Source organism: Aquarana catesbeiana, linkage group LG13 (assembly GCF_042186555.1).
Source record: "Aquarana catesbeiana isolate 2022-GZ linkage group LG13, ASM4218655v1, whole genome shotgun sequence".
In the NCBI taxonomy this organism is placed as follows: Eukaryota; Metazoa; Chordata; class Amphibia; order Anura; family Ranidae; genus Aquarana; species Aquarana catesbeiana.
In genome coordinates, this window is record NC_133336.1 from 73412341 (window position 1) to 73439375 (window position 27035).

General features: G+C 41.3%; 1 protein-coding gene across 2 annotated transcripts in view; it reads right to left on the reverse strand.

Annotated features, from left to right (window-relative positions):
* Positions 1 to 12471: 12471 nt before the first annotated feature.
* Positions 12472 to 27035, reverse strand: part of SNAP23 (synaptosome associated protein 23) — a 95449-nt gene continuing 80885 nt past the window's right edge. For both annotated transcript variants that reach the window (XM_073610817.1, XM_073610816.1), the window contains exons 6-8: positions 26123 to 26266; positions 22316 to 22460; positions 12472 to 13116 (exon numbers count right to left, since the gene is read on the reverse strand). In XM_073610817.1, the coding sequence (XP_073466918.1) occupies positions 13054 to 13116; positions 22316 to 22460; positions 26123 to 26266 (352 nt within the window). In that variant the 3' untranslated portion in view covers positions 12472 to 13053. The remainder of the gene's footprint in view (positions 13117 to 22315; positions 22461 to 26122; positions 26267 to 27035) is intronic.

Sequence of the window (27035 nt, forward strand, 5' to 3'; positions counted from 1 at the left end):
TCTGCAATGTTTTATTGTTATTATGTTTTATCATGTTTGCTTTTCAGGTATGCAATTTTTTATACTTTACCGTTTACTGTGCTTTATTGTTAACCATTTTTTTGTCTTCAGGTACGCCATTCACGACTTTGAGTGGTTATACCAGAATGATGCCTGCAGATTTAGGTATCATCTTGGTATCATTCTTTTCAGCCAGCGGTCGGCTTTCATGTAAAAGCAATCCTAGCGGCTAATTAGCCTCTAGACTGCTTTTACAAGCCGTGGGAGGGAATGCCCCCCCCACCGTCTTCCGTGTTTTTCTCTGGCTCTCCTGTCTCAACAGGGAACCTGAGAATGCAGCCGGTGATTCAGCCAGCTGACCATAAAGCTGATCAGAGACCAGAGTGGCTCCAAACATCTCTATGGCCTAAGAAACCGGAAGCTACGAGCATTTTATGACTTAGATTTCGCCGGATGTAAATAGCGCCATTGGGAAATTGGGGAAGCATTTTATCACACCGATCTTGGTGTGGTCAGATGCTTTGAGGGCAGAGGAGAGATCTAGGGTCTAATAGACCCCAATTTTTTCAAAAAAGAGTACCTGTCACTACCTATTGCTATCATAGGGGATATTTACATTCCCCGAGATAACAATAAAAATGATTAAAAAAAAAAATATGAAAGGAACAGTTTAAAAATAAGATAAAAAAAGCAGAAAAATAATAAAGAAAAAAAAAAAAAAAAAAAGCACCCCTGTCGCCCCCTGCTCTCGCGCTAAGGCGAACGCAATCGGCGGTCTGTCGTCAAACGTAAACAGCAATTGCACCATGCATGTGAGGTATCACCGCGAAGGTCAGATCGAGGGCAGTAATTTTTGCAGTAGACCTCCTCTGTAGATCTAAAGTGGTAACCTGTAAAGGCTTTTAAATGCTTTTAAAAATGTATTTATTTTGTTGCCACTGCACGTTTGTGCGCAATTTTAAAGCATGTCATGTTTGGTATCCATGTACTCGGCCTAAGATCATCTTTTTTATTTCATCAAACATTTGGGCAATATAGTGTGTTTTAGTGCATTAAAATTTAAAAAAAGTGTGTTTTTTTCCCCAAAAAATGCGTTTGAAAAATCGCTGCGCAAATACTGTGTGAAAAAAAAAAATGAAACACCCACCATTTTAATCTGTAGGGCATTTGCTTTAAAAAAATATATAATGTTTGGGGGTTCAAAGTAATTTTTTTGCAAAAAAAAAAATAACTTTTTCATGTAAACAATAAGTGTCAGAAAGGGCTTTGTATTCAAGTGGTTAGAAGAGTGGGTGATGTGTGACATAAGCTTCTAAATGTTGTGCATAAAATGCCAGGACAGTTCAAAACCCCCCCAAATGATCCCATTTTGGAAAGTAGACACCCCAAGCTATTTGCTGAGAGGCATGTCGAGTCCATGGAATATTTTATATTGCGACACAAGTTGCGGGAAAGAGACACTTTTTTTTTTTTTTTTTGCACAAAGTTGTCACTAAATGATATATTGCTCAAACATGCCATGGAAATATGTGAAATTACACCCCAAAATACATTCAGCTGCTTCTCCTGAGTACGGGGATACCACATGTGTGAGACTTTTTGGGAGCCTAGCCACGTACGGGACCCCGAAAACCAAGCACCGCCTTCAGGCTTTCTAAGGGCGTGAATTTTTGATTTCACTCTTCACTGCCTATCATAGTTTCGGAGGCCATGGAAAGCCCAGGTGGCAAAAAACCCCCCCAAATGACCCCATTTTGGAAAGTAGACACCCCAAGCTATTTGCTGAGAGGTATAGAGAGTATTTTGCAGACCTCACTTTTTGTCACAAAATTTTGAAAATTGAAAAAAAAAAAATGTTTTTTCTTGTCTTTCTTCATTTTCAAAAACAAATGAGAGCTGCAAAATACTCACCATGCCTCTCAGCAAATAGCTTGGGGTGTCTACTTTCCAAAATGGGGTCATTTGGGGGGGTTTTGTGCCACCTGGGCATTCCATGGCCTCCGAAACTGTGATAGGCAGTGAAGAGTGAAATCAAAAATTTTCACCCTTAGAAATCCTGAAGGCGGTGATTGGATTTTGGGGCCCCGTACGCGGCTAGGCTCCCCAAAAGTCCCACACATGTGGTATCCCCGTACTCAGAAGCAGCAGAATGTATTTTGGGGTGTAATTTCACATATGCCCATGGCCTGTGTGAGCAATATATCATTTAGTGACAACTTTATGCAAAAAAAAAAAAAAAGTGTCACTTTCCCACAACTTGTGTCAAAATATAAAATATTCCATGGACTCAATATGCCTCTCAGCAAATAGCTTGGGGTGTCTACTTTCCAAAATGGGGTCATTTGGGGGGGTTTTGTGCCACCTGGGCATTCCATGGCCTCCGAAACTGTGATAGGTAGTGAGGAGTAAAATCAAAAATTTACACCCTTAGAAATCCTGAAGGCGGTGATTGGTTTTCGGGGCCCCGTACACGGCTAGGCTCCCAAAAAGTCCCACACATGTGGTATCCCCATACTCAGCAGAAGCAGCTGAATGTATTTTGGGGTGCAATTCCACATAGGCCCATGGCCTGTGTGAGCAATATATCATTTAGTGACAACTTTTTGTAAATATTTTTTTTTTTTGTCATTATTCAATCACTTGGGACAAAAAAAATAAATATTCAATGGGTTCAACATGCCTCTCAGCAATTTCCTTGGGGTGTCTACTTTCCAAAATGGGGTCACTTGGGGGGGTTTTGTACTGCCCTGCCATTTTAGCACCTCAAGAAATGACATAGGCAGTCATAAACTAAAAGCTGTGTAAATTACAGAAAATGTACCCTAGTTTGTAGACGCTATAACTTTTGCGTAAACCAATAAATATACGCTTATTGACATTTTTTTTACCAAAGACATGTGGCCGAATACATTTTGGCCTAAATGTATGACTAAAATTTAGTTTATTGGATTTTTTTTATAACAAAAAGTAGAAAATATCATTTTTTTTCAAAATTTTCGGTCTTTTTCCGTTTATAGCGCAAAAAATAAAAACCGCAGAGGTGATCAAATACCATCAAAAGAAAGCTCTATTTGTGGGAAGAAAAGGACGCAAATTTCGTTTGGGTACAGCATTGCATGACCGCGCAATTAGCAGTTAAAGCGACGCAGTGCCAAATTGGAAAAAGACCTCTGGTCCTTAGGCAGCATAATGGTCCGGGGCTCAAGTGGCTAAGATACAAATCAGATTTCTAGCATTCCCTGCAAATAAAATGTCATTTTTGGAGAGATGCTTTCAATAGGAACACATCTAAAAAGGGATGTAGGCCCAGCAGATTTCCTCATTAGTGCCCTGCAGCTGCACACCTGACAGGTAATTATGAAACCACTCCTATTAGACCTACTCAGAACAGGGGCACAGAGAAACAGAGGTATTTCATCAGAATAACAAAAAGGTAGGAATCTGCAACAAAGTTTGTTATAATCCCTGCAATGTACAGAGATCACCCAGAGGGGAATGTTTTTATTTTTTCTCAACAAAAGTGGAATTACGCTTTAAAGGATAAGTTCACCTTTTGTAACATGTTACACCCATATTCAGGGTGTAACATGTAAAATGTAAAACGGATACACTGGCCTCCAATCTCCCGTTCTCACAGCTACTGGGGGCTTTTTTACCTTTTTTGTTAAAGGTGGTGAACTTATCCTTTAACTTTAAATGGTTAGTTTGGGCCAAGTTGACTCAAACAAACTATACCTATTACTAAGAAATGTGCCCACTGTCAGCACTGTATGTAGCATCATCTTCCTGTCCCATTCTGGGACATTGAAATCTATACAGGGAGATCGGTGCTTGTAACTCCCTGCACCGATTATCCCAGACTGTCCCCTGTGTCCTTCTCCAGTCCCCCATGTCCTGGATCTGTCAGGATGGATAGCGGAGGAAGGAGCTGGTAAATCTGTCACTTACCGACTCCTTTTTCCAAATGCAGAGTCAGTGATCACTGCCTCTGTCCATTCATGACTGAACATTGTAAACTGTGTTTACTATGCTTCAGTTTATGAATGGAGAGGAGCCTCTGTCTCCTGTCCATTCATCTTCAGTGCAGCTGAGGCTGCTGAGAAAGGGACTGGGGAATTTCTGTCCTCAGTCCCTTTCCCTGTCTCAAAGGGGAGATGTCAGGAGTCTGCATAGACCCCCAATATCTCACCAAAACTTAAACAAAAAAAAAAAAAAAAAACACTGACACCGTCCACTACCTCCTCCACCCCAAAAAAGAAAGCATTGTAAAAAAATATATATATACGGAGTGCTATTTCCTGTGTTAAACCATATAAGATGTGACAATATATAATTTAAAAAGTGATCATTGTGCACAAGATAATACTTGATGCAAATGTGATTCAATATAATGAAAATTATAAAAGTGACTGATGCATAAACCACAATATAAAAACAGTGCTCAAAAAAACGTGCAAAATGAATAAACATTCAATAAAATTATAAATAAGAGTCACAAAAGCATTTATTTAAAACACACAAAGTTCACATAGTGAATAGATGCAGCATATGTGGAATCTCCTTCAGGCAATCTCCTGCATCTATCTCCTGTTTTCAATCACTGAGCATTGCAAGATGTCCGATATGTTCCGCTTGAAAACAATCACATATGTTTTAGGATATGGTGTTTCATAAGGTAAAAGTTGGCCTCTTACCAGAAATGGTGGACCCCTATTACAGAGATCAAACTCGCTGTAGGAATATATTCGCCTGTCTGGATATCATCCACTTGGTTATCCTGCTTCCATGCAACTCACAGACTTGAACTCAGGTGATTCAAAGACCAAGGAATTGGATTGCTTTCATCTTATTAACTGGCTTGGAAATCTCAAGTGTATTGATACCAGATCTTTATATCCATAACAATGTATCAGGAAATCATATAGATCAGCAAAGAAAAAGCTTCAGTGTAAAACTGCATGGATAAAAAAAAAAAAAAGAAAAAAAAGAAAAAAAAAAAAAAAAAAATTATAAAAAGAAGGTTACACTTCCAAAAAGGCAGAAATTTCAAGCATGAAAAATTGTAGTATCTGGCGGCGATATCATTCGTCTAACCAGTTGGGTGGCGTTACAGGGATTCTCCGATCCAACGCGTTTCCACAATAATGTCGTCTAATGGGAATGGAGGATACTAGGCAATGCCAGCCGACGTTTTTTATAGGGGATGTGACACAGGAAGTGCAATTGAAAACATTGTGTCATGATGAATAGCAGAGTGCCAGTCTATTCAGTTGTTCAAAAGGACATAACTGTGAGAGATTTGTCACATACATCATAAATATATGTTTGCATCAAACAAAAACACATAATTTCTTAAAAGATTTTACGAAACATTTATTTATATTTGTATATATGACACTTCAGCGGTCTGCTGCAGACAGCTGAAGTTTGTTTGTATATATGTTGATGCAAACAACATATATGGGGTGTACCACATTAACCACTTGCCTACTGGGCACTTAAACCCCCCTCCTGCCCAGACCAATTTTCAGCTTTCGGCGCTCACACTTTGAATGATAATTACTCAGTCATGTAATACTGTACCCAAATGAAATTTTTGTCCTTTTTTTCATACAAATAGAGCTTTCTTTTGGTGGTATTTGATCACCTCTGGGTTTTTTAATTTTTTTTAATTTCATTGCTTAGCTACAACTCCCAGCACTCTTCAATGACTGGAGTTGGACAAAACTCACTCACGGTTCGGGGTGACAAAAAAGGACATTTAACACCTTCAGTGCAGAAAATGAAAGTCTCAAATGACACAAAAACAGGATAACTGCAGCCACTTTATTGGAAGGATAACATTTAAAAACATTTCCATTTGAATAAAGGAAGTCATATTCATCCTAAATCTTTATTACAAAATATAGATCAAAACTAGTGTATAGTTAGAGAAAAGAGTTACAATTCTGCTTCAATATTTCATATGATAAACAGGTCCGAAAAATGTAAGGTTTACAAAAGAAATCTCAATGCCCTGAAATACCTTTTAAATCAAGGACATCTAATGTAAAATTTAAGGCAAAACATTTAGACTTTCATATACGGCCTTTAAACTATTCAAAATGACCTTCACAGTTTGAAAACAAAAAAAAAAAATAAAAAAATATATATACAAAATATTCTACCCAACTCTGTAGGAATAAAAAGGCACAAAGTGACTGGATCAATACAGGATTCCAGTATGAGATTGGAGGCTGTTACTCTGCACAAGATGCAATAAGGCTCACGGGTTGCTACGGTGCTAGTGTAAAGTACATAAAGCACTAGGACTTCAGTAACACATAAAAAACAGAGTTAGTCTGACTATACGGAATGCTGAAAACAACCCTTGTAATGGGAGGCCCTCAGCACTGCAAGACTCATTTCATTTAAGGGAACAGAAAAGGGAACCAGCTCTCTTCCCCAGCAGTTGGCGCTCTACTCCTCTCTTGAGACTTCGGGTTTTCAGCGGGCCTCCGACATCCTCAATTACAATGCAGGACCACTTGTCCTTCACAATATGTGATGACTTCATAGTACCTGTGACCAACAGCATGGCAAAGAGAGGCCGGTTTGGGGACCAGTCATGCACCGGGGGGGGGGGGGGTTTGGGGCAGCTTTAAATTTAGCTAATAAAGCATGTAGATATCAACATATAATGGTCTAATGAATTAATATAAACAAGTTAAAATGCCATTAATGTGCTGTCCTGCTAAACTAAAACATTAGAAGCCTAGTATATTTAGAAAAAAATATATGTGTGTGTTCATGCATATCGCTGCCCTTTTCAATGTTAGAAAATAAAGGCTTACATTTGGTATAATTAGAATACATTCTATGTCATCAATTTCAAGGCAGAGGGATAGGTGCTGGTAGTAATCCAACAATACTTTCCAAAGGATTAACAAAGAGGTAAAGTGAACGTCTGACAGTGCTAAAGGCTGTAGAATTGGAGCCCTTATTTAAAATCCACTATAATATGTGTTGTCAAAGCAATGGAAGCGCCTTATCAAAAACTAGTCAGCTGATTTTAGATAAAGACTTGCACAGCCATCAACACTCCAGAGGAAGGTAAGTGCAGTAAATTACTGAATTGGAAAGGTAATTTAAAGTTTAAAGTAAATAATTTCTATGTATAAGGGGTCAGTCCACCCAAAACTGATATTTCCGTTTCTGAATGTTGCTACGAAGTTAAAACTACCTGATCACGTCTTCCATTTGCTCATGTTCTTATGTGTTCTGTTGGTGAAGACGCGCTCTCTACACCAAAAGTGGGAGGGAACAATGTCAGCGATTATGGAAGGAGATTTCATTGTTAAGAGTATCCAAAAGATGCAAGAAGCCAGAGGCCAACCTTGGCAAGTACAAAAATGTAATATATTTAGAATGTGCACAGATGCATATTTAAAGGAACTCACTTCAAGATACATTCAATGAAACTGTTATCATAGATTCTTTGTTCTTGAGTAACAAATAAAAATAAAAAAAAAGTGGTTGAATGTTTTCATCCCTCTAATGTTTGGCCAGATCCTCAAAAAAAAAAAAAAAAAAAAAATCAATCTTAAGCATTGCCAATAGTTTAAGCCCACATTCACATTGGGCCAATGTGGCATGCAATTTGACATGTCAAATCGCATGCCAAATTGGCGGCTATTGCCGGAAATGGCACCATCCGAAATGGTGCGGCATCAATTCTCAAAATGAGTTCCTGTACTACTTTTGGCGACTTCGAGGGTGACTTGACTTGTATGACCCCGCACAGATGTCTGGCAAATCACCCCTGAAGTCAGGTCAGACTGCACTTCCGGTTTAAAACTGAACTTGCACGAAGTCTAACTCGCATCAGTGTGAACCTGGGTTTAGGCCCCTTTCACGCGGATGGACCAATTGGGTCTGCCTGTCAATTTTTCAGGCGGACCCAATCGGACCATCCATTGCTCTCTATGGAGCGACGAATGTCAAAGGACATGTGACATCTAATCCTGTCCACTAAAAACAGGCAGATGGGGGTTCATTGCCCATCGGTCTGGAGGATAGGATGACAGTTGGATGGAAACAGACAGCCTATAGAGGACAGCATCACCGGAGTGTACATGGACCTGTCATCCGCCTGCTCAGTGGGGATCAGCGGACAGTTCCCCTGCTGAGCAGGTGGATTTTGCCAGTGTGAAAGGGGCCTAAGGCTTAATGTACACAGGACGTTTTACAACCTCTCCTGAATGATTTAACTTGACAGATAGTAAATGACATTTAAAAACGTCCATTTTGCTGCGCTGAGCGTTTAAAAATAATTTTTTTTTTTTTTTCAAATAGTCAAAAATGTATCTCCATTAAAAACGCCTGTAAACGAAATGCAGCTAAATGCGAATTACCACATTTACAAGCATTTAGTGTTTGAAATGCCTCTGAACATCCATCCTAAACGCATTTTTTTTTTCTTTCCAAATGCTTCTAAACTCAACTGCCTAGAAATGACTACAAAACGACCCCGTGTATATGTACTTATAAGATAAAAGAAAAGAGTTCAGGGGCAGCTGAAAAAAAAAAACGCCCAACTGCTCCTAAACGTCCGCTTACCAGCAGCAGTGTACATGAAGCCTTATAGATTATTAGAATGGCTTTTCATGTACAAAATGCTTGACAAAAAACAATATCTATATTTCTATAATGGAACAGAAAAGACCCTGAGGCCGATTCATGAGAAGAAAAACTAGCAAACATTGGAGCCACAAGCACCAGATTTTACTGCTCACACCAAGACCCCTTTCACACTGGGGCGTTTTTCAGGCACTTTTGGGCTAAAATTAGCACCTGAAAAACACGTCCTCTGCAGTCCCAGTGTGAAAGCCAGAGTGCTTTCACACTGGGACGCTGCGCTGGCAGGACGTTTAAAAAAAGTTCTGCAAGCAGCATCTTTGAAGCGGCGAAGGAGCAGTGTATACACAGCTCCTGCCCATTCAAATGAAAGGGCACCGCTGCCGAAGCGCCTGCAAAGTGCTTCGGCAGCGGCGCTACACGGGAGCATTAAACCCATTATTCGGCTACTAGCATGGGTTAAAAATGCCCCGCTGGTGGCCGAGTTACCGCCGCTAAAACAACTGTAAAGCGCTGTTAAAACTAGCGGCATTTTACTGTCAACGCCCGTCCGCTGCAGTGTGAAAGCAGGCTATAGAGAAATAACATTCTGACCAATTCTCTTTTATAAATCTGCGCCAATTTTCTCTTCTCCAGTTTTAATCCACCAGCTCCATGAGATCTTCACCCAGCAGTTATGTAGCTACTGCTGTGACATGGTGAGTTCAGCCAGTTTGTTTAGGTCTATTAAGCAGATTTTTAATCCTATTGGCTGTCTGACTCCTGCTTTCAATGTAGGAGACTGGGGAATGGTAAAGCGATAGTAACAAGCTCTGACCTGACCTCTCTTTGGGTTAGTAATTTTGACAGGTTCCTGAGAAAGATAAAATGACTACATAGTAACCTAAATTGCTTTTCATATATACATCTTTTCAACAATTCTAAATTTTTTTTTGTTCTAATATGTTAAGAGCCTGAGTTGTTCTGATATGATTTCAAAAGCCAATATTGACTTTACACTCTCTCTCTTTAGGATGAATATTTCCACAGCCTGTTAGACAAGATGATGTCCTAAGGGCAGATCCACTAAATAAATCTAAGCAGATGGACAGCGAATTTTCCCTTTTTTTACACATTAGGCTTACCTCTCCACCCTTCACTGAATTACTTTTAGTGAAATCCCCAATTTAAAGTAGACCTCTAATTACAAGAAGATTACCCTCCCTTTAAACTCAAAAATCGCACAAGACATACAATACCTTACTGCTCTGAGATCTCATGACAGGCTGTCACAAGATCAAATGTCTAGGCCAGCCATTCTCAACCATGTTTCCATGGAACCTTAGGGTTCCTGCAGAGGTTGCTAGGGGTTCCTTCAGCTGTGGCAGGTTCACCTCCCATCAGGTGCCTTCATAGATCTGAGTCCAACACCACTTGGCAGAGCCAGCAGCATAACGCCTTATTAGCTGTTTGTAAGGGTGGCATTCTGACAACCACTGTAAGGAGGGCATCTCCACTGACCCAACGTAAGGGTCTATTTTCTCAATGAATGTATTTTAGCAGGGGTTCCTGGAGATCTAAAAAAATATTCAAAGGAGTTAAGAGTTTGAGAAAGGCTGGCCTAGGGGTTTGGTGATATGATCACTCCCTTGGTGAATTCCAGGCAATGCTTCCTCAGCCAAGACATTGTACCATTGCCTACTATTTATAAGGGAGCAGGATTGTTTTTCATACAATTGCCCCCCTTTGATGTGTTAAAAAAAAAAAAAAAAAAGAAGACCACAAAACCTGTATATTTCCATATAAGTGAGGACCACTAACACTACTAGAGGTAAAGAAACCCGAGTTGCCACTAGCAACCATATTCTTCATTCTCTAACGTAAACTGGAAGAGTTGTAATTGAATTGATTAGAACCTCAACCACAGAGACATTCAGTTAAGATGCTTTATAGCAAAGCCCTGAATGCTCTCCTTGCATAGTGACTGCCAGGCCATGGGCCATCCAGCTTCCATTCTCCTACCTTCAAAATCAAAATACTGGCTGAAAGATGTTAATTTGCCACAAAGCTTTTTGTTACAGGCGGCTACATTCTGCAATATGGTAGACACAATAATGACATTACAAATATTTTTCTTAGGAAGAAGAATGTCATCACTCCCTGAAGGATATAGGTATCATTTTTTTTCCCATTCAAGGAGGCAAAAACGATAAAAACAAAAGGTTTTTCATTTGAAAATGAAATGCCTTTACCCAACAAAATTTTATAGTAACAATGCACATTTAACATACAATAAAGCAGAATTCCAGTGTAACTATACTTATAAATGTTCCCCTTCCACCTCCTGCTACCTTAGCCTGTATAAAAATGTGTATACTTACCTACATTTAGTCGGCTCTGGTCTGGCCATACCGAAGCTCCGCCTCCCTTGTGTGTGTCATGGAACGGCAGCTGCAGGATAGAAGAGAAAGTATAGACAATGGCCCAGGACCTAGAAGCTTATGGGTTACGTCACTGCTCCCAAGATTCCCTCCTCTCCCCTGCAGCCGAAACTCACTGGCCTGGGATCACGTGGCTGGACTAAAAATACACATTTTTTACACAACTGTTAGGCAGGATAGGTAGCAGGAGGTGGACAATTGGAAGAATGGTTAGAATTCCAATTTAAGGCTTATTTACTGCGGCAGTACACCTGTAATATCACATAGGTGCTACCCTGGTTTCAGGAGTACAATGCAGGGACTGAGTAATACATGCACCCATTTAATTTCTGTACCATTGGCGCTATAAAGAGCAAGTTTTGACACCTTCTATCAGTTTGGACTCATTGACCAATAGGAACACGGCAGGGGCAGTATGCATGCAGCAGTAAGGAATTCATGTAATGTTCAATTAAGGCACTGCTAAAGCAGTCCGGTGTAATAAAAACAGCCATTGCTGGTGGTAACTGCAACCAATCAAATGTTACCCTCAGTTTAGAGCAGAGCAATGAAAGAGGATAACTGCATAGTTACTTGCTATGAGTTAGAACTCTAATTCCAAATCTGCCACACTTACAGTGGTACTAAACCCACAACAGTAAAAGCAGTCTGTATATGCAGTAAAGCATGCTTGTTATACTCACTGTGGAACCTAAGGGGTTAAGCCTCTGTGTAAAAAGGCTTCTACTGACTCCAGAACATGTCCGGATAAGACAGAGCCTTTGGAGTCAGGCTACACATGTTCAGTTTGGTGTGTATTGCTGGAGAGTTTTTTTTTTTTTTCTTGAACAGGTGCATGTGATCCGTACAGGGCCAATCAGCACTGTCCAGACTGAGGGTCAGGGGTGCTGGATCCCGATAGGCCAGCTCAGTACAGTATGAAAACTCCCCCTACAATCTTTACCAGTTACTGATAGAAGTCACAAGACTGCTATATACTGCTCATGAGAAAAGGTATTTATCAGTTTATATTTACTAAAATAATTGCATTTTCATGTTGTGTACTGTGGGATGCCAGATATAGTGAATGCAGGTTCTGGGTTTAGTAACAAGTTCAAATAGTACATGAAGAACACTATGCAGCTTTGATGAAAAGCACGTATATGTGGAAATGAGGAAACAGACACTAAAAACAAATAGGCTGGACTCTCTTTGGATAATGGCATATAGAACAAACTTCTGTAGAATTGCACAATACTAATAAGACCACCACATCCTCCTTTAAAGGATTTTGGTTAACCCCTGACTTATTAATATCCCGGAATAGGCATTACCAAGGAACAAGCTGTTGAGAAAAATATATGCACTGATATGTGTATGAAAACAGATTCCGGATCCTCCTTACAGCCTAGATAAGAGCCAAGTTAAAAGAGAAGTCACGGGTATTTAACTGTTGAAAGTTGTAAAGTATGTTTTAAAACGGAACAGTTGAACAGTGTCCAATGCTTGCAAAAATGATAAAACAGTAACACATACTTTGCTCTATGATAACTTAAAAGGTGACAGGTCCCCTCATGAGGATACAACAAATCGGACACAGCATCAGGATTGATTCCCAAGCGGATTCCCTCCCTAAAACGTTCTATCCAAAACAGTCATTATTAAGGAACGAAAAATATATGCACTGAAATCTGAACACTGAATCAGGATCCTTCTTAGAGCCTAGATAAAACCTAGAGCAGCCAAATTAAAAAAGGAGGTCATGGGTATTTACATTAGGAAAGTTGTAATTTGTGTTAGAACTGTTGAACAGCATTTATTGCTTGCAAAATGGGAAAATGTCTACTTTGCTCCATGATAGCTTAAGAGGTGATAGGACCCTTCGTGAGGATACAATAAACGGGACACAGCATCAGGATGTATTCTCATGCCGATTCCTCCCCTAAAACCCTTTATCTGTGATATTGTGCTGTTTTACTTAAGTACATTACAGTTTACATTAGCAGAGTCCCAGAGGGGAAGACTTCTGTTGGTTTCTTCATTCAATAAGTTTCTTAGCTTTCTTGTTGGCTTCATCAATGTGGTCTTTATTAGAAGTTGCCTGAAACAAAAAAAAAAAACAAAAAAAAAAAAACAAAAAAAAAAAAACACATTATTGATGAACTACAAGCTTCAAATTGTAAAAATTAAGGGCTAGTAAAATGTAAAGTAAAACTATAGGCAAAACTTTTTGTTCCCCCATTTTGGATACAATAAGGAAGGGTTAGAACCCCTGTCAGATTTTTTTTAAGTTCTCCCATTCCTGAGATTTCCCTTAACTTCCTGTCTCATAACAGGAAGTGAGAGGAAATCCCTGAAAATTAGGAGGATCACTTGGGGACCCTCAGGTCATCAGAAATGGTGTTCTGAACTGGAAGATTTCCGCTTGATGATTACTTTTCTGGAGACAACCCAAAATTTGGGATTTTCTTTTACCTTCACTTTTAGTAATACTGGTAAACAGGACAAATAGAGAGTACTAATCCTAGTACAGACAGCAATAAAAACTGACAGGGGTTTCTAATCCCTCTCCACTCTATCCAAAACTAAAAAAGTTTTGCCTTTCGTTATACTTTAAAGTAACACATTTACATGCTACTCAAGGAGCAGACTGCATTTTGTTTACATTTAAAAATAGTATCTGCAGAAGATATTTGATAACATTAAAGTGATCATCCCTTTACAAACAAAAGCTGCTAACAATTTCTTTTTAAAAGTCTGTTTTATAAAATGTTAGGAATAAGCAATGCAGGTACAGTTGGCAAATGAAAAAACTGCAACACTACTCGGTTACATAGTCAGGTTGGAAGAAAAAAAAAAAAAGGGACACAAAGTCCATCAAGTTCAACCAGAAGAATTAAAATAAAATAAAAAATACAATCCCATATACACAGTTGATCCAGAGGAAGGCAAAAAACCCCAGCAAAGCATGAACCAATTTGCTCCAGCAGGGGAAAAAAAATTCCTTCCTGATCCCCTGAAAGGCAAATCGCATTTTCCCTGGATCAACTTTACCTATAAAATGTTGTTAGTACCCAGTTATATTGTGTACATTTAGGAAAGAATCCAGGCCTTTTTTTAACCACTTGCCGACCAGCCACCGCAGTTTTTCTGCGGCAGAATGGCACAGCTAGGCGAGACGACGTTATGTTACGTCGCTTCGCCCTGTGGCCACTAGGGGCGCGCGTGCACCCACTGCTTGCCCCCGGAGCCCATGCAAGTGCCCGGCGCGCGCAATGACCGCCAGGCACCCGCGATCGCTCGTGATACAGCGAGAACTGGGATCTGTGTGTGTAAACACACAGAGCCCGGTTCTCTGTGGGGGAAGAGGCTGATCGTGTGTTCAACAGCGATCTGTCATCTCCCCTAGACAGTCCCATCCCTTCAGTTAGAACAAAGAGAGGGAACACAGTTAACCCCTTCCCTGCCAGTGACATTTTTACAGTAATCAGTGCATTTTTATAGCACTGATCACTGTATAAAATGCCAATGGTCCCAAAAATGTGTCAAAAGTTTCCAATCTGTCCGCCATAATGTCGCAGTCCCGATAAAAAAAAAAAAAAAAAAAAAAAAAACACAGATCGTCGCTATTACTAGTAAAAAAGTAATAATTAAAAAAAAAAAAAAAAAAAAAAAAAAAAAAATCTACCCCCTATTTTGTAGACGCTATAACTTTTGCGCAAACCAATCAATATACACTTATTGCGATTTTTATTACCAAAAATATCTAGAAGTTCCGTATTTATCGGCGTATAACACTCGTCGGCATATAACATACACCCCAATTTAAGAGGGAAGCTTCAGGAAAAAGCCTTTTTTTTTTTTTCAAATAAACCACTTTGAAGCAAAATAATGGTCAGTGCCAATCAATGCAGCCCGATTAGTGCACATCTGCAGCCTTTATGCAGCCTCTGTGCCCATCTGCAGCTTGATCTGCGCCCATCCAATGCAGCCTAATGCCCATATGCAGCCTCTGTGCCCATCTGAAGCCTGATCTGCGCCCATCCAATGCAGCCTGATGCCCATATGCAGCCTCTATGCCCATCTGAAGCCTGATCTGCGCCCATCCAATGCAGCCTGATGCCTACCTGCAACCTCACCATCTCTCATGCAGTGCAGGAAATCAGGAGGGGGACGAGTGCCGCTGGAATCACCGAGCCATCATCTTCTGTTTACAGTACTCGGCTCTCTCACACACACGTCCCGCCTCCGCCATCTGACCAGCTCCTGTGATTGACAGAACACTGGTCTAATGCCAGTGGCGGAGGCGGGATGTGTGTGACGTCAGAGCCGAGTAAACAAGACATGTCGGCTTGGTGATTACGGCGGCGCTAGTGAACAAGACATGTCGGCTCGGTGATTCGGCGGTGCCCCCCTCCTTCTCCAAGGTACGCTATCGGCGTATAACATGCACCCCTGATTTTCAGGGGGAAAAAGTGCGTGTTATATGCCGATGAAAACAGTATACATATCGGCTTGAACTGAGGAAAAAAAAAAAAATGAGTAAAAAAAAAAAAAAAAAAAAAAAAAAAAAAAAAAAGAAGGGGATATTTATTAAATTGCAAAAAAGTACAAAATAGTGTTTTTTTCAAAACTGTCGCATTTTTATCTTTATAGCGCAAAAAATAAAAACCGCAGTGATGATCAAATACCACCAAAAGAAAGCTCTATTTGTGGGGAAAAAAGGATGTCAATCTTGTTTGGGTGCAGCGCGCAATTCTCAGTTAAAGTGACGCAGTGTCGAATTGCAAAAAATGGCCTGGTCATTCAGCAGCCAAATCTTCCGGGGCTGAAGCGGTTAAAGTCTGAAAGATTTTTTTTTCAGTCTACAAATAAAAGCTGCGTGTTGTCATCCTATAATAGGGCTTAGCAGCAGAGGGCATTTCTGGCAGATCAACAGATGTTTTTCGGTACTTGCATCCTCAACCTCCTCTCAGCCACATAAGACATATGTGCAGTGACAAAGGTGGGCTTTTAAAAGGATGCAAGGGTAGGTAGTAAAGGATTAATGGGACAAACCATGTGCTTATGTCGCAGAGATGTACTGCCTATGTGTTTGTTGTTTTTTTGCCCAGATACACTTTACTCAAATTCCATATTCAGACAAAGGTTGACCATGACAGCAGCATGACGATATGATTCAGTTTTCTCCAGAGAGTGCCCATGATCTGCTGGAGATGAGTCAGGCTGGGAGAGAAGGGGATACCTCAGAAAGTACAACCGTCGGGGCTCAAACTTGCTAAAAAGTGAGCTTAAAGTGATTGTAAAGTCTTGTTTTTGTTTCTAATAAAATAAACATTTTATACTTTCCTGCTCTGTGCAGTGGTTTTGGACAGAGCAGCCTGGATCCTTCTATTCTCGGGTCCCTGGCTGGAACTTCTGGCTCCTCCTTCCCGTTGAATGCCCCCACAGCAACCAGCTTGCTACGGTGGCACCCGAGCCGCAGCTCCCTGTATCCATTCTGACATGGAGCTGTGGTTCGGCCCCACCTCCTCTCTTTTGATTGGCCAACTGTTATTGACAGCAGCGGGAGCCAATGGCACCACTGCTGTGTCTCAGCCAATCAGGGAAAGTCCCGGACGGCAGAGGAACTTGTGGACATCGCTAGATAGAGATGGGGCTCCGGTAAGTATTAGGGGCACATGGCTAGTGCACATGGAAGGCTTTTTAACCGCTTCGGCCCCAGAAGATTTTACCCCCTTCCTGACCAGAGCGTTTTTTGTGATTCGGCACTACGTCGCTTGAACTGACAGTTGCGCGGTTGTGCGACGTGGCTCCCAAACAAAATTGACGTCCTTTTTTTCCCACAAATAGAGCTTTCTTTTGGTGGTATTTGATCGCCTCTGCGATTTTTATTTTTTGCGCTATAAACAAAATAAGAGCGACAATTTTGAAAAAAAAAACAAAAAAAAAAAACACATTTTTTACATTTTGCTATAATAAATATCCCCCAAAAATATATATAAAAAAAAAATTTTCCTCCTCAGTTTAGGCCGATCGTATTCTTCTACATATTTTTGGTAAAAAAAAAAAAAATCGCGATAAGCATTTATTGATTTGTTTGCGCAAAAGTTATAGCGTTTACTAAATGGGGGATAGTTTTATGGCATTTTTATTAATCTTTTTTTTTTTTTTTTTTACTAGTAATGGCGGCGATCAGCGATTTTTATTGTGACTGCGACGTTATGGTGGACATGTCTGACATTTTGACACATTTTTGGGACCATTGTCATTTATACAGCGATCAGTGCAATTAAAAAAGCACTGATTACTGTGTAAATGACACTGGCCGTGAAGGGGTTAACCACTAGGGGGCGGGGAGGGGTTAAGTATGTCCTAGGGGAGTGATTACTAACTGTAGGGGGATGGGCTGTGTGTGTCACTAGACTGATCACTGCTCCGATGACAGGGAGCAGAGATCGAGTGACACTGTCACTAGGCAGAATGGGGAGATGCTGTTTACATCAGCATCTTCCCGTTCGTCCTCTCCGTGAGGCAATCGCGGGTATTCCCGCAGTGATAGGGTCCGCGGGACCCGCGACCCAACTCACGGAGGCGCGCACGCAATGGCACGGCGGGGAATTCACCTGTACGTCCATTTGCCCAGCCGTGCCATTCTGCCGACGTACATCGGCGTGCGCCGGTTGGGAAACGGTTAAACCTTAATGCATAGAAAGCATTAAGATTAAAAAAAAAAAAAAAAAAAAACACCTTCCTTTACAACCCCTTTAAATGGTAAAACTTTTCTCATGGGCATTAGCCAACCAACATGCTCGAAAAACCCCCATTCGTTTGGCAGAAGTCTCATTAAAATAAGAAAGTTGGAGCATTATTGCAATTAGTATAATAGATTACATTGTCCTGTCCGCTTTCATAAACAAGTCTAAATCTGAGGAAAAGATTTACAATCATTAATCATTCCTTGTACTTGTGTTAGGCTGGACAAGGATAATTTTATTTTATTTTTTGGTTGTTAGAAGTGCCAACACAGAGCAGCCAAGAATGATTGCATGGCTGTCCGTGCTAGAGGAGGCCAAACACAGAGGTAAGTCTGTAAAGCTAGGCAAGTGAGAAAACAGCGCAGACCTCTGGTGTAGTAAAAAAGATCAAAGAGTTTTATTAACCGCTTGCCGACCAGCCGTGGTCATTATACTGCGGCAGGTCGGCACGTTCCCGCAAACCATCGTAGCTGTACGTCGGTCCCTTTAAGCGGGGATAGCAGGCACTTGCTGCACTGCGGAGGTGCCGATGTATGTGGCCGGCGGTCGGGATGACCGCTGGCCGGGCACGAGAGCCAGAACAGGGACGTGTGTGTGTAAACCCACAAATCCCTGTTCTGCGAGGAGAGGAGAGACATATCGTGGAACAACGATCTGTCATCTCCTCTAGTCAGTCCCCTCCCCCCTACTAGTGTTAACCCCTTCCCTGCCAGTGACATTTCAACAGTAATCAGTGCATTTTTATAGCACTGATCGCTGTACAATTATCAATGGTCCCAAAAAAAGTGTAAAGTGTCCGATCAGTCCGCCATAATGTCGCAGTCCCGATAAAAATCACTGATCGCCACTATTACTAGTAAAAAAAAAAAAAAAAAATTTTTTTAATATATATATATATATATATATATATATATATATATATATATATATATAATAATAATAATAATAATATAATAATAATGCCATAAATCTTTCCCCCATTTTGTAGACGCTATAACTTTTGCGCAAACCAATATATGCGCTTAAAATAGTGCTAAAATCTTGTGAGCCACAAATGGGTTAATGCCTTCAGTGTGAATAAATGAACCTAATTCAGCTGCACACACTAACCACATTCCATACCGTGTATATGCCAAAAATAAATAAATATATGTGTATGCGCTAAAGGCTATAAATACGTGAACAAAGAATATAATAAATCTATACAATATTAAAAATTATTATAAATTATAAACAGTGTCACACACCTGTGAAGAAAGTGACTATAATCCACAATTGAATATATGAAAAATGGTAACATGCACCATGCAAAAAAAGTGAGAAAAAAAAAAAAAAATCCTTTAAATGATTAAAAAAATATATAAGTGCTACTTGATAAATAAAGTGTCCAAAACCAATTCATACAAATGAATATATCTCAGTCCAAGCCATTCATAAGAGTATATAAATCAAAGTGCACAATAGTGTCCAAACAAATAGCAGGCAATCCTCATGCTGTTTTTTTTGAAAAAGTGCTAAATATTCCTCATGCTCTTCTTATGAGATGTGCACATTAGGGCATGCTGCAGTGCTCTCCAGTGGACCCCCAATGGATAATGCGCTCACCTTAGAGCGTGTGACACAGTAGCTAAACAGTGTCAAAACACGCATTAGAGCCACTCCAGGGCTCACACAGGGTATGCTGGTGATGATCTGTATCTCACTCAAATGGTGACATATATGAAAGAAAGGAGACTCATAGCATAATACCGCCAGGAATTTATTTGAAAAGCCCTAAAAACAATCCCTCTAGGAGGGTACTCACAATGCTTGGGTGCGTCAGTGCACCATCCTATCCAAAACATGCAATAAAGATGAATCCTGTGGCGTGCGGTGCGGTGTTCAATCCTCTGCCTGTCTGTGTGTAGAAAGCTCCGTCCTGCCCCTCCCCTACGCGTCTTCGGCACAGGGTATACGTGCCTTCATCTGGGGGACACTTTATTTATCAAGTAGCACTTACCGTATTTATCGGCGTATAACACGCACCGGCGTATAACACGCACCTCAATTTAGGAGGGAATTTTAAGGAAAAAAAAACTTTTAGGAGGGAAGTTGAAGGGAAAAAAACTTACATTTAAATGCCCATCATTGCAGCCTTGCCAGTGCAGCCTTGCCAGTGCAGCCATGTCAGTGCAGCCATGTCAGTGCAGCCATGTCAGTGCAGCCATGTCAGTGCAGCCATGTCAGTGCAGCCATGTCAGTGCAGCCTTCCCCAGTGTCCAGTCCAGCCTCGCCCCAGTCCAGCCTTGCTGAAGCCTGTGAGCTTCAAAATCGCCGACCGCGATTTGAAAATGGCGCCACCGGCGCCGAAATACACAGAGCCGGTCCTCGGCTCTTCTCTGCGGCTCTCGTTTACTTTCGGTTCCACTCGGACGGTGAGCGGAGCTATCCGAAACTAGCCGAGTATACTCGGCTAGGTTCGGGCGGCGCTCGAGTGAAACCGAAAGCCGCCGAGAAGAGCCGAGGACCGGCACTGTGTATTTCGGCGCCATTTTCAAATCGCGGTCAGCGATTTTTTAATTCCGACAGGTCAGGATCGCAGGGGATCGGCGTATAACACGCACCCCCTGATTTTAAGGGGAAAAAAGTGCGTGTTATACGCCGATAAATACGGTATATATTTTTTTTAATCATTTAAAGGATTTTTTTTTTTTTCTCACATTTTTTTGCATGGTGCATGTTACCATTTTTCATATATTCAATTGTGGATTATAGTCACTTTCTTCACAGGTGTGTGACACTGTTTATAATTTATAATAATTTTTAATATTGTATAGATTTATTATATTCTTTGTTCACGTATTTATAGCCTTTAGCGCATACACATATATTTATTTTTCAATATATGCGCTTATTGCGATTTTTATTACCAAAAATATGTAGAAGAATACATATCGACCTAAACTGGAGGAAAAAATTAGTTTGTTTTTTTAAACTTGGGGATATTTATTATAGCAAAAAGTACAAAATATTGTGTTTTTTTCAAAATTGTCGTTCTTTTTGTTTATAGCGCAAAAAATAAAAACCGCAGAGATGATCAAATACCACCAAAAGAAAGCTCTATGTTTAGGGACAGCATTGCACAACTGCACAATTGTCAGTTAAAGTGACGCAGTGCTGTATCACAAAAAACGGATTGGTCATTGAACACCCAAATCTTCCGGGGCTGAAGTAATTAAATATGACATGTTCTATATTCACAAAATAAAATGTGAGAGAATGAATATTGTAATCCACGAGAAAGAGCCCACTCAACACAGTCACAAGGAAAGGATGGATGAGCAGCCAGTGTCTGGCTCACTGTGTGGCCAGCTGACAGATGGAGGTAGGCTGATTGCCAAAGCTCTCTGCTCCAGCTCATCTCGCTCAATCCCAAGGACAGCACTTAGTGGACGGTGGTCTCCTGTAAAAGTGGGGTCGTAGGACACGTTTCAAGGCCTCCTCTTCTTCCACTGGGATCTCATATTTTTTTTTGTGAACATAAAACATGTATTTAACCGCTTCCATACCGGGCAAATTCTGGCATTCCTCTCCTACATGTAAATATCATAATTTTTTTGCTAGAAAAAATTCAGAACCCCCAAACATTATAAATATTTTTATAGCAGAGACCATAGGGAATAAAATGACAGACATTGCAATTTTTTATGTTGCGCTGTATTTGTGCAGCAATTTTTTTAAACACAATTTCTTTGGGAGAAAAAAAAACACTAATGAATAAAAAAAAAAAAAAAAAAACACAAAGCCGTAAAGTTAGCCAATTCTTTTGTATAATGTGAAACGATGATGTTACACAGAGTAAATAGATACCAAACATGTCGCGCTTTAAAATGAAGTACACTCATGGAATGGCGCCAAACTTCGGCACTTAATCTCCATAGGCTACGCCTTAAATTTTTTTTTTTTCTACAGGTTACCAGTTTAGAGTTACAGAGGAGGTCTTGCGCTAGAATTATTGCTCTCGCTCTAACAATCAGGGCAATACCTCACATGCCTGGTTTAAATGTCGTTTACATATGCGGACACGACCTACATATGCGTTCGCTTTTGCGTGCGAGCATGAGGGGATTTTTTATTATTTTTACACTTTCCCTTTAAATTATTTTTTTCTTGATCACAGTTATTCCTATTACAGGGAATGTAAGCATCCCTTGTAATAGGAATAGGGCATGACAGGACCTCTTTACAGCGAGATCTGGGGTCTATAAGTCCCCAGACTTATAGATGCGCTGTGAGCCAAACACCCTCCTGGTGTAAGTCTTTTTGTTGCTTTCGCCATTGGTAAGAGCTGCCTACCCTTGATCCAGGCTACAGTTCTTTATTTTACAAAAAAAGTGGAATGCGCGTTTACAGTATATTAAAATTTCCCTTTACTACAACCATTATTGTTTCGCTTTTCAATACAAGAAGATTAATACTGCATACAAAAAAGAATTCTAACAGTTAAGCCTGTGTGCAAAAGCTGAAAACATTACCAAACAGTGCAGCACAGAAGACTCTTACCTTTTCATTAATGCGGTCAATTTGTTTGTTCTGGGAATCAAGCTCATTACCCATATCTAAAGCCATAGACTTGAGATTTCCCAAGATGCTCCCGACCTGCTGTAGATTTTCATCCATCTCATCTTCTCGGGCATCATTTGTTATCCTACCAGAATCAAGAAGACAGGTATTGGGTGCTTTAAAGTTACACTAAAGATACCAAACTGAAAGCAGACATTTATTTTTTTATCCATAAACACAGAAATTTTGGGCTAGACATTTTTTAGACCATCAGGATGTTCAAAAGCAGTCCAACAGTGGGGTGGGCAACATAGCAACAAAAGTTAAAGTGGATGTAAACCCAATGTCATACTTTCTAAACTACTGCCATAGGGGTTATCTATAAGGATATACATGCCTCTTGCATGTATCTTTACCTGTCAAATGTCTCCCCTCTGTCTGTTATTAGACCCGAAAATCTGCATATTCTGTGGGTGGGTCTGTTGTCTGGAGCTCGGTGGGTGGAGCCGTGATGTCAGTAGACTCCCCGCCCCCTCTACACTCCCCTTGTCAATATGCATTTTCTCCTGTGTATTTCTAACACTGAACTTCTGCTATGATCTCTAACATCCAGTGAAAAGACAGGAAAGTAACCACATGACTTCAGCATGCCAAATCATGCTGAGGTGTGGAACAGCCAATCCTTGCAGAGCTGCTGAAGAAAGGAGTGGGAGGGAATTCCAAAATAATGCCTGTGTCTTAGGCTAGTGCATGACATGTAAATCACCTGTCACTCACAGCAAGGGGGAGGATTTGACAAAGTTTTTCTCAGTTTGTCAAGATTTTTCTCACTAAACAATAAAAGAGGATTGCTCAGAGATGGATTAACTCTGTGTGGCAAGACTGGGCTCAAATGATAGGAAATCTTATACTCTACAGTATGATATATATATAAAAAAAAAAAGTCGGGTTTACATCCACTTGAACAGACTCAAGAAAACAGAACTTTGGACTGCCTGCAGCTCAGGGGACCACCGCCAACATTTGCCCAGCTCTTCTTACTGGCAGGAGAAGCTGCTTTTTCACAAGCACGTTTAGGAGTGGCAAACGCTTGAGCGTTTATCAATTTCACTGGCCAGTATATTAATTCTGGCCATTGAAATGAATAAAAGCCCAAGTGGTTGATGCGCCTAGCACAGGGCTCCACAAACCCCAGGTCACCATGACGACCAGAAACCACACCCTGGTGCCTAGGCTGCCACCAGCCCACTCACTGCAACTCCGATGCCCCAGACATGCAGTGCTATGATACTTAACATTGGCTGCCGCTCCTCCTCCCTTCTCCACACTCAGCGCGGCGTTTGATGCTTGGCAGAGCCGCTGAGTGTGTGAAACTGACACGCAACACAGAGGAGAAAGAGAGAGGGATCTATCAGAATTGAGGTTGATGTCGGGGGTGGGCGGGACCCGGGCGGGACCCGGGCGGGACCCAGCAGCTATCAAACACCAGCCAATGGGATGGGATGGGATCTGGGTGGGCCGCTACGTGTATGTGGCCCCACCCCTTTTCTTAAGCAGCCCAATCATTGGCTGGTGTTTGATAGCTGCTGGGTCCTTCCCACCCCGGCCGGGTCCTGCCCACCCCCGGCATGAAGCTCAATTCTGACAGCTCCTCTCTCCTCCGTTACTTGTCAGTTTCACACACAGTTACACTCGGCTCAATGTGAAACCTGTCAGTGCCACCTGCCAGTGCCATCTGTCAGTGCCACCTGCAAATGACAACCAGTGCCACCTGCCAGTGACAACCAGTGCCACCTGCCACCTGCCAATGCCTGCCAGTGCCATCTGTCAGTTCCAAACCAGTGCCAGCCAGTGCAACCTGTCTAAGCCAACCAGTGCCAACTGTCAGTTCCAAACCAGTGCCACCTGTCAGTGCCAGCCAGCGTCACCTACCAGTGCCATCTGTTGCCAGCCTTACTCTTTCTGGCCATCCCGTAACCCTGATGTAACAGCATTACATTGAAGTTATTGACTGGGTGCTCCGTTGTGAGTTAGGGGGCGAAAATTACTGGCCTTACCCCGGGAGCTGACAATCCATAAAAATCTAAATCTAAAAAAAAAAAAAAAAAAAAAAAAAAACACTGCTGCTCCTGAAAACACTGGATGTGGGTTTATTCTGCCTCCAAATGCCCCGCCTCTATAAATGCATGCAACACAGACCCACAGGCTAACATTGAGGAGTGTTTAGAGGCAGGAGAAAAAAAAAAAAACCCACACACCCCCAAGACGCCACGTTTAGAATGGCCCGTAAGCATGATACCTAAAAACTGACATCACACAAGGTGGAAAAATACTCCTGGCAGTACTTCGAAAACAAGAACTGGAAAAAAAAAAAAGTGGTAGCCTTGCAAATAAGGAAAAATTGATGGTTGCTGACAAGACCTAGAAGTACTCGCAAGTCTAGTAAAGTACGCCTTGACAGGAAAGGGCAGAACCTTATTCCAGAGACAATGAACTTGAATGGTGGTCTGTCCTAGCCACCTGAAGATGGTGAAACAAGGAAACCAGTGTACCCTTATGGGGTCCCATCCGGAGTTACAAAAGTAAAAGTAGCAGTTGCTGAGAGGCACTCTCACGGCCCACAATACATTCAAACAATGAAGCGCATTTTCCCTCTATGAAACCGGAGCCATAGAGCAATGGGAGAAAAATGCCCTGGTTGAGGTGAGAGACAGAACTACCTTGGGCAAAAAGAAAATCCTGCGGCTCAAAATGACCTTGTCCCTAAGCAAAGCCAGAAAGGGAGCAGAATAAAGACACCAGTTCAAATACTTGACTCCCACAAGTAATGCCCTACAAGAAATACCACCTTTGCGGGGGGGTCACAGTCCCAGAGGAACAAAGAGGGGGAGCTACATAGCAGACTAAAGTCTAAACATTTAAATCAAAGTAGTCTAAGGCCAAAAGGTCTCAGAATTGAGAGAGAGGGCGAAAACCTGGCCTTTAGAAGTGATGAGAGCTAAACGCTGTCCCAGACCCAGGTGCAGGAAAAATAAAATTCATCCCAAAGAGAAACTCCTGGGGTAGAAGCACAGACTCACACCAAGTGAAGTATGTCTTCCATATCCAATGACAGACCTCGTCAGAAGCAGACTTCCTAGCTTTTAGCAGCATAGGAATCACAGTCTCAGAGATGCCCCCTATCTTACAAATACCCATATCTCATGCTGTTATAGCTAGTAATAGTGAAACAGGATGACAATTCAGCCCTTGACACAGAAGATCATGACGATTTGGCAGTGCACACAGAGCATAAGCTAAGAGTCTGACCAGGTTGGCATACCACATCCATCTGGTCCAATCCAGAGCAATGAGGATCCCTAGAATGCCCTATAGGCTCAGTCCTGCAAAATACAGCGGTCTGTCCGCTGTGATGGGACCTTTACCCCGATCTGTGATCAGTCGAGGCAGTGCAATCACAGAAGGATATCTGTGGACACCCTCCCGGCATTGGAAGCACATGCTGTAGCCGTCTTTTGGCTTTAGCGCAGGCACAGCAAGCGGTTAATGTCTATCAATACTTATTATGAACTGTGGAATTTTATGAACTTTATGGTTGCTCCAAACACCTTAATGCTTTCTCAGCGATTTATAGGTTAGCTGGGCACCAACTCTCCGTGCACCAGAACATCCTTACCCTCCGATTTCTCCTGTAAGCAGCAGTATAAACTGACAGGCTAAAGTCCCGTGTCCCTCAATGGAGGAGAATGAAAAGACACATGCTTCCTGATTTCAATCACAAAAAGAGGGAGTGGAAGAGAACATTACCTCTTTATGTATGGACCACTCTGCCCTGATGCGCTCTGCTGCTGTCCGTTGTTGGCCTGTCGTGGTTGCTTGGAGACAACATCGTCATCATCTTTGTTCCCCCACGCCTTCTTATATAGCTCTCCAGCATCAAAATTCTTTGACCTGTGACAAAACAAGAAAGGTTGTGAAAGACTACTGGAAGTCCTTCTAGTAACATCAATGCAGAAGATAAAACTAAAACAAAAAAAAAAAAAAACACAAAAACAAAAACACAAAGTTCAAGGACTTTGTTAAGAAAGGAGCCATATCATGAAACCGGATTGCCATTGAGCGTTACATATTCGTATAATTATGTTTTTAACTTATAGGCATTTTTTACATTGTCCAGTTTTAACCCCTTCCAGTTAAAAAAGCGAAAACAATTTTTTTTCTACTGTGGCGCACAGATAAGCCTATTTATACAAGGTTATTTTCACATCTTAAACATAAGTACATGTAACAAAAATTTTCCTTAAAGGGATAGTTCACCTTTACCACAAAACTGCCTATGCAGATAAGGGAAATCTGTAGATAAATACAAACTGGGTAGCTCTGACTAAAGTTGAATAAAAGCCCTTCTATAGGCATAGGCCATTTACATACTTTATGAAGCCTGACTGGAATACTCCCAGGAAGTTTCTAAGCAAGGCCTAGTCATTGCTGCTCAACTCCATCACAGGTGGGAGCTCTCACATGCTCAGCTTAGATCTACTGTATCAGGGGGGAGAGAGTATGTGAGGGGGTTTGAATCAGAGAAAGAGCTCACTCCTAGGATGGTGGAGGTGAGCAGTGATGACTAGGCCTCGCTTAGTAACGTCCTGGGAGTATTCCAGTCAGGCTCCATAAGGTTTGTAAATGGCCTACACCTATAGCAAGGGTATTATTAATCTTT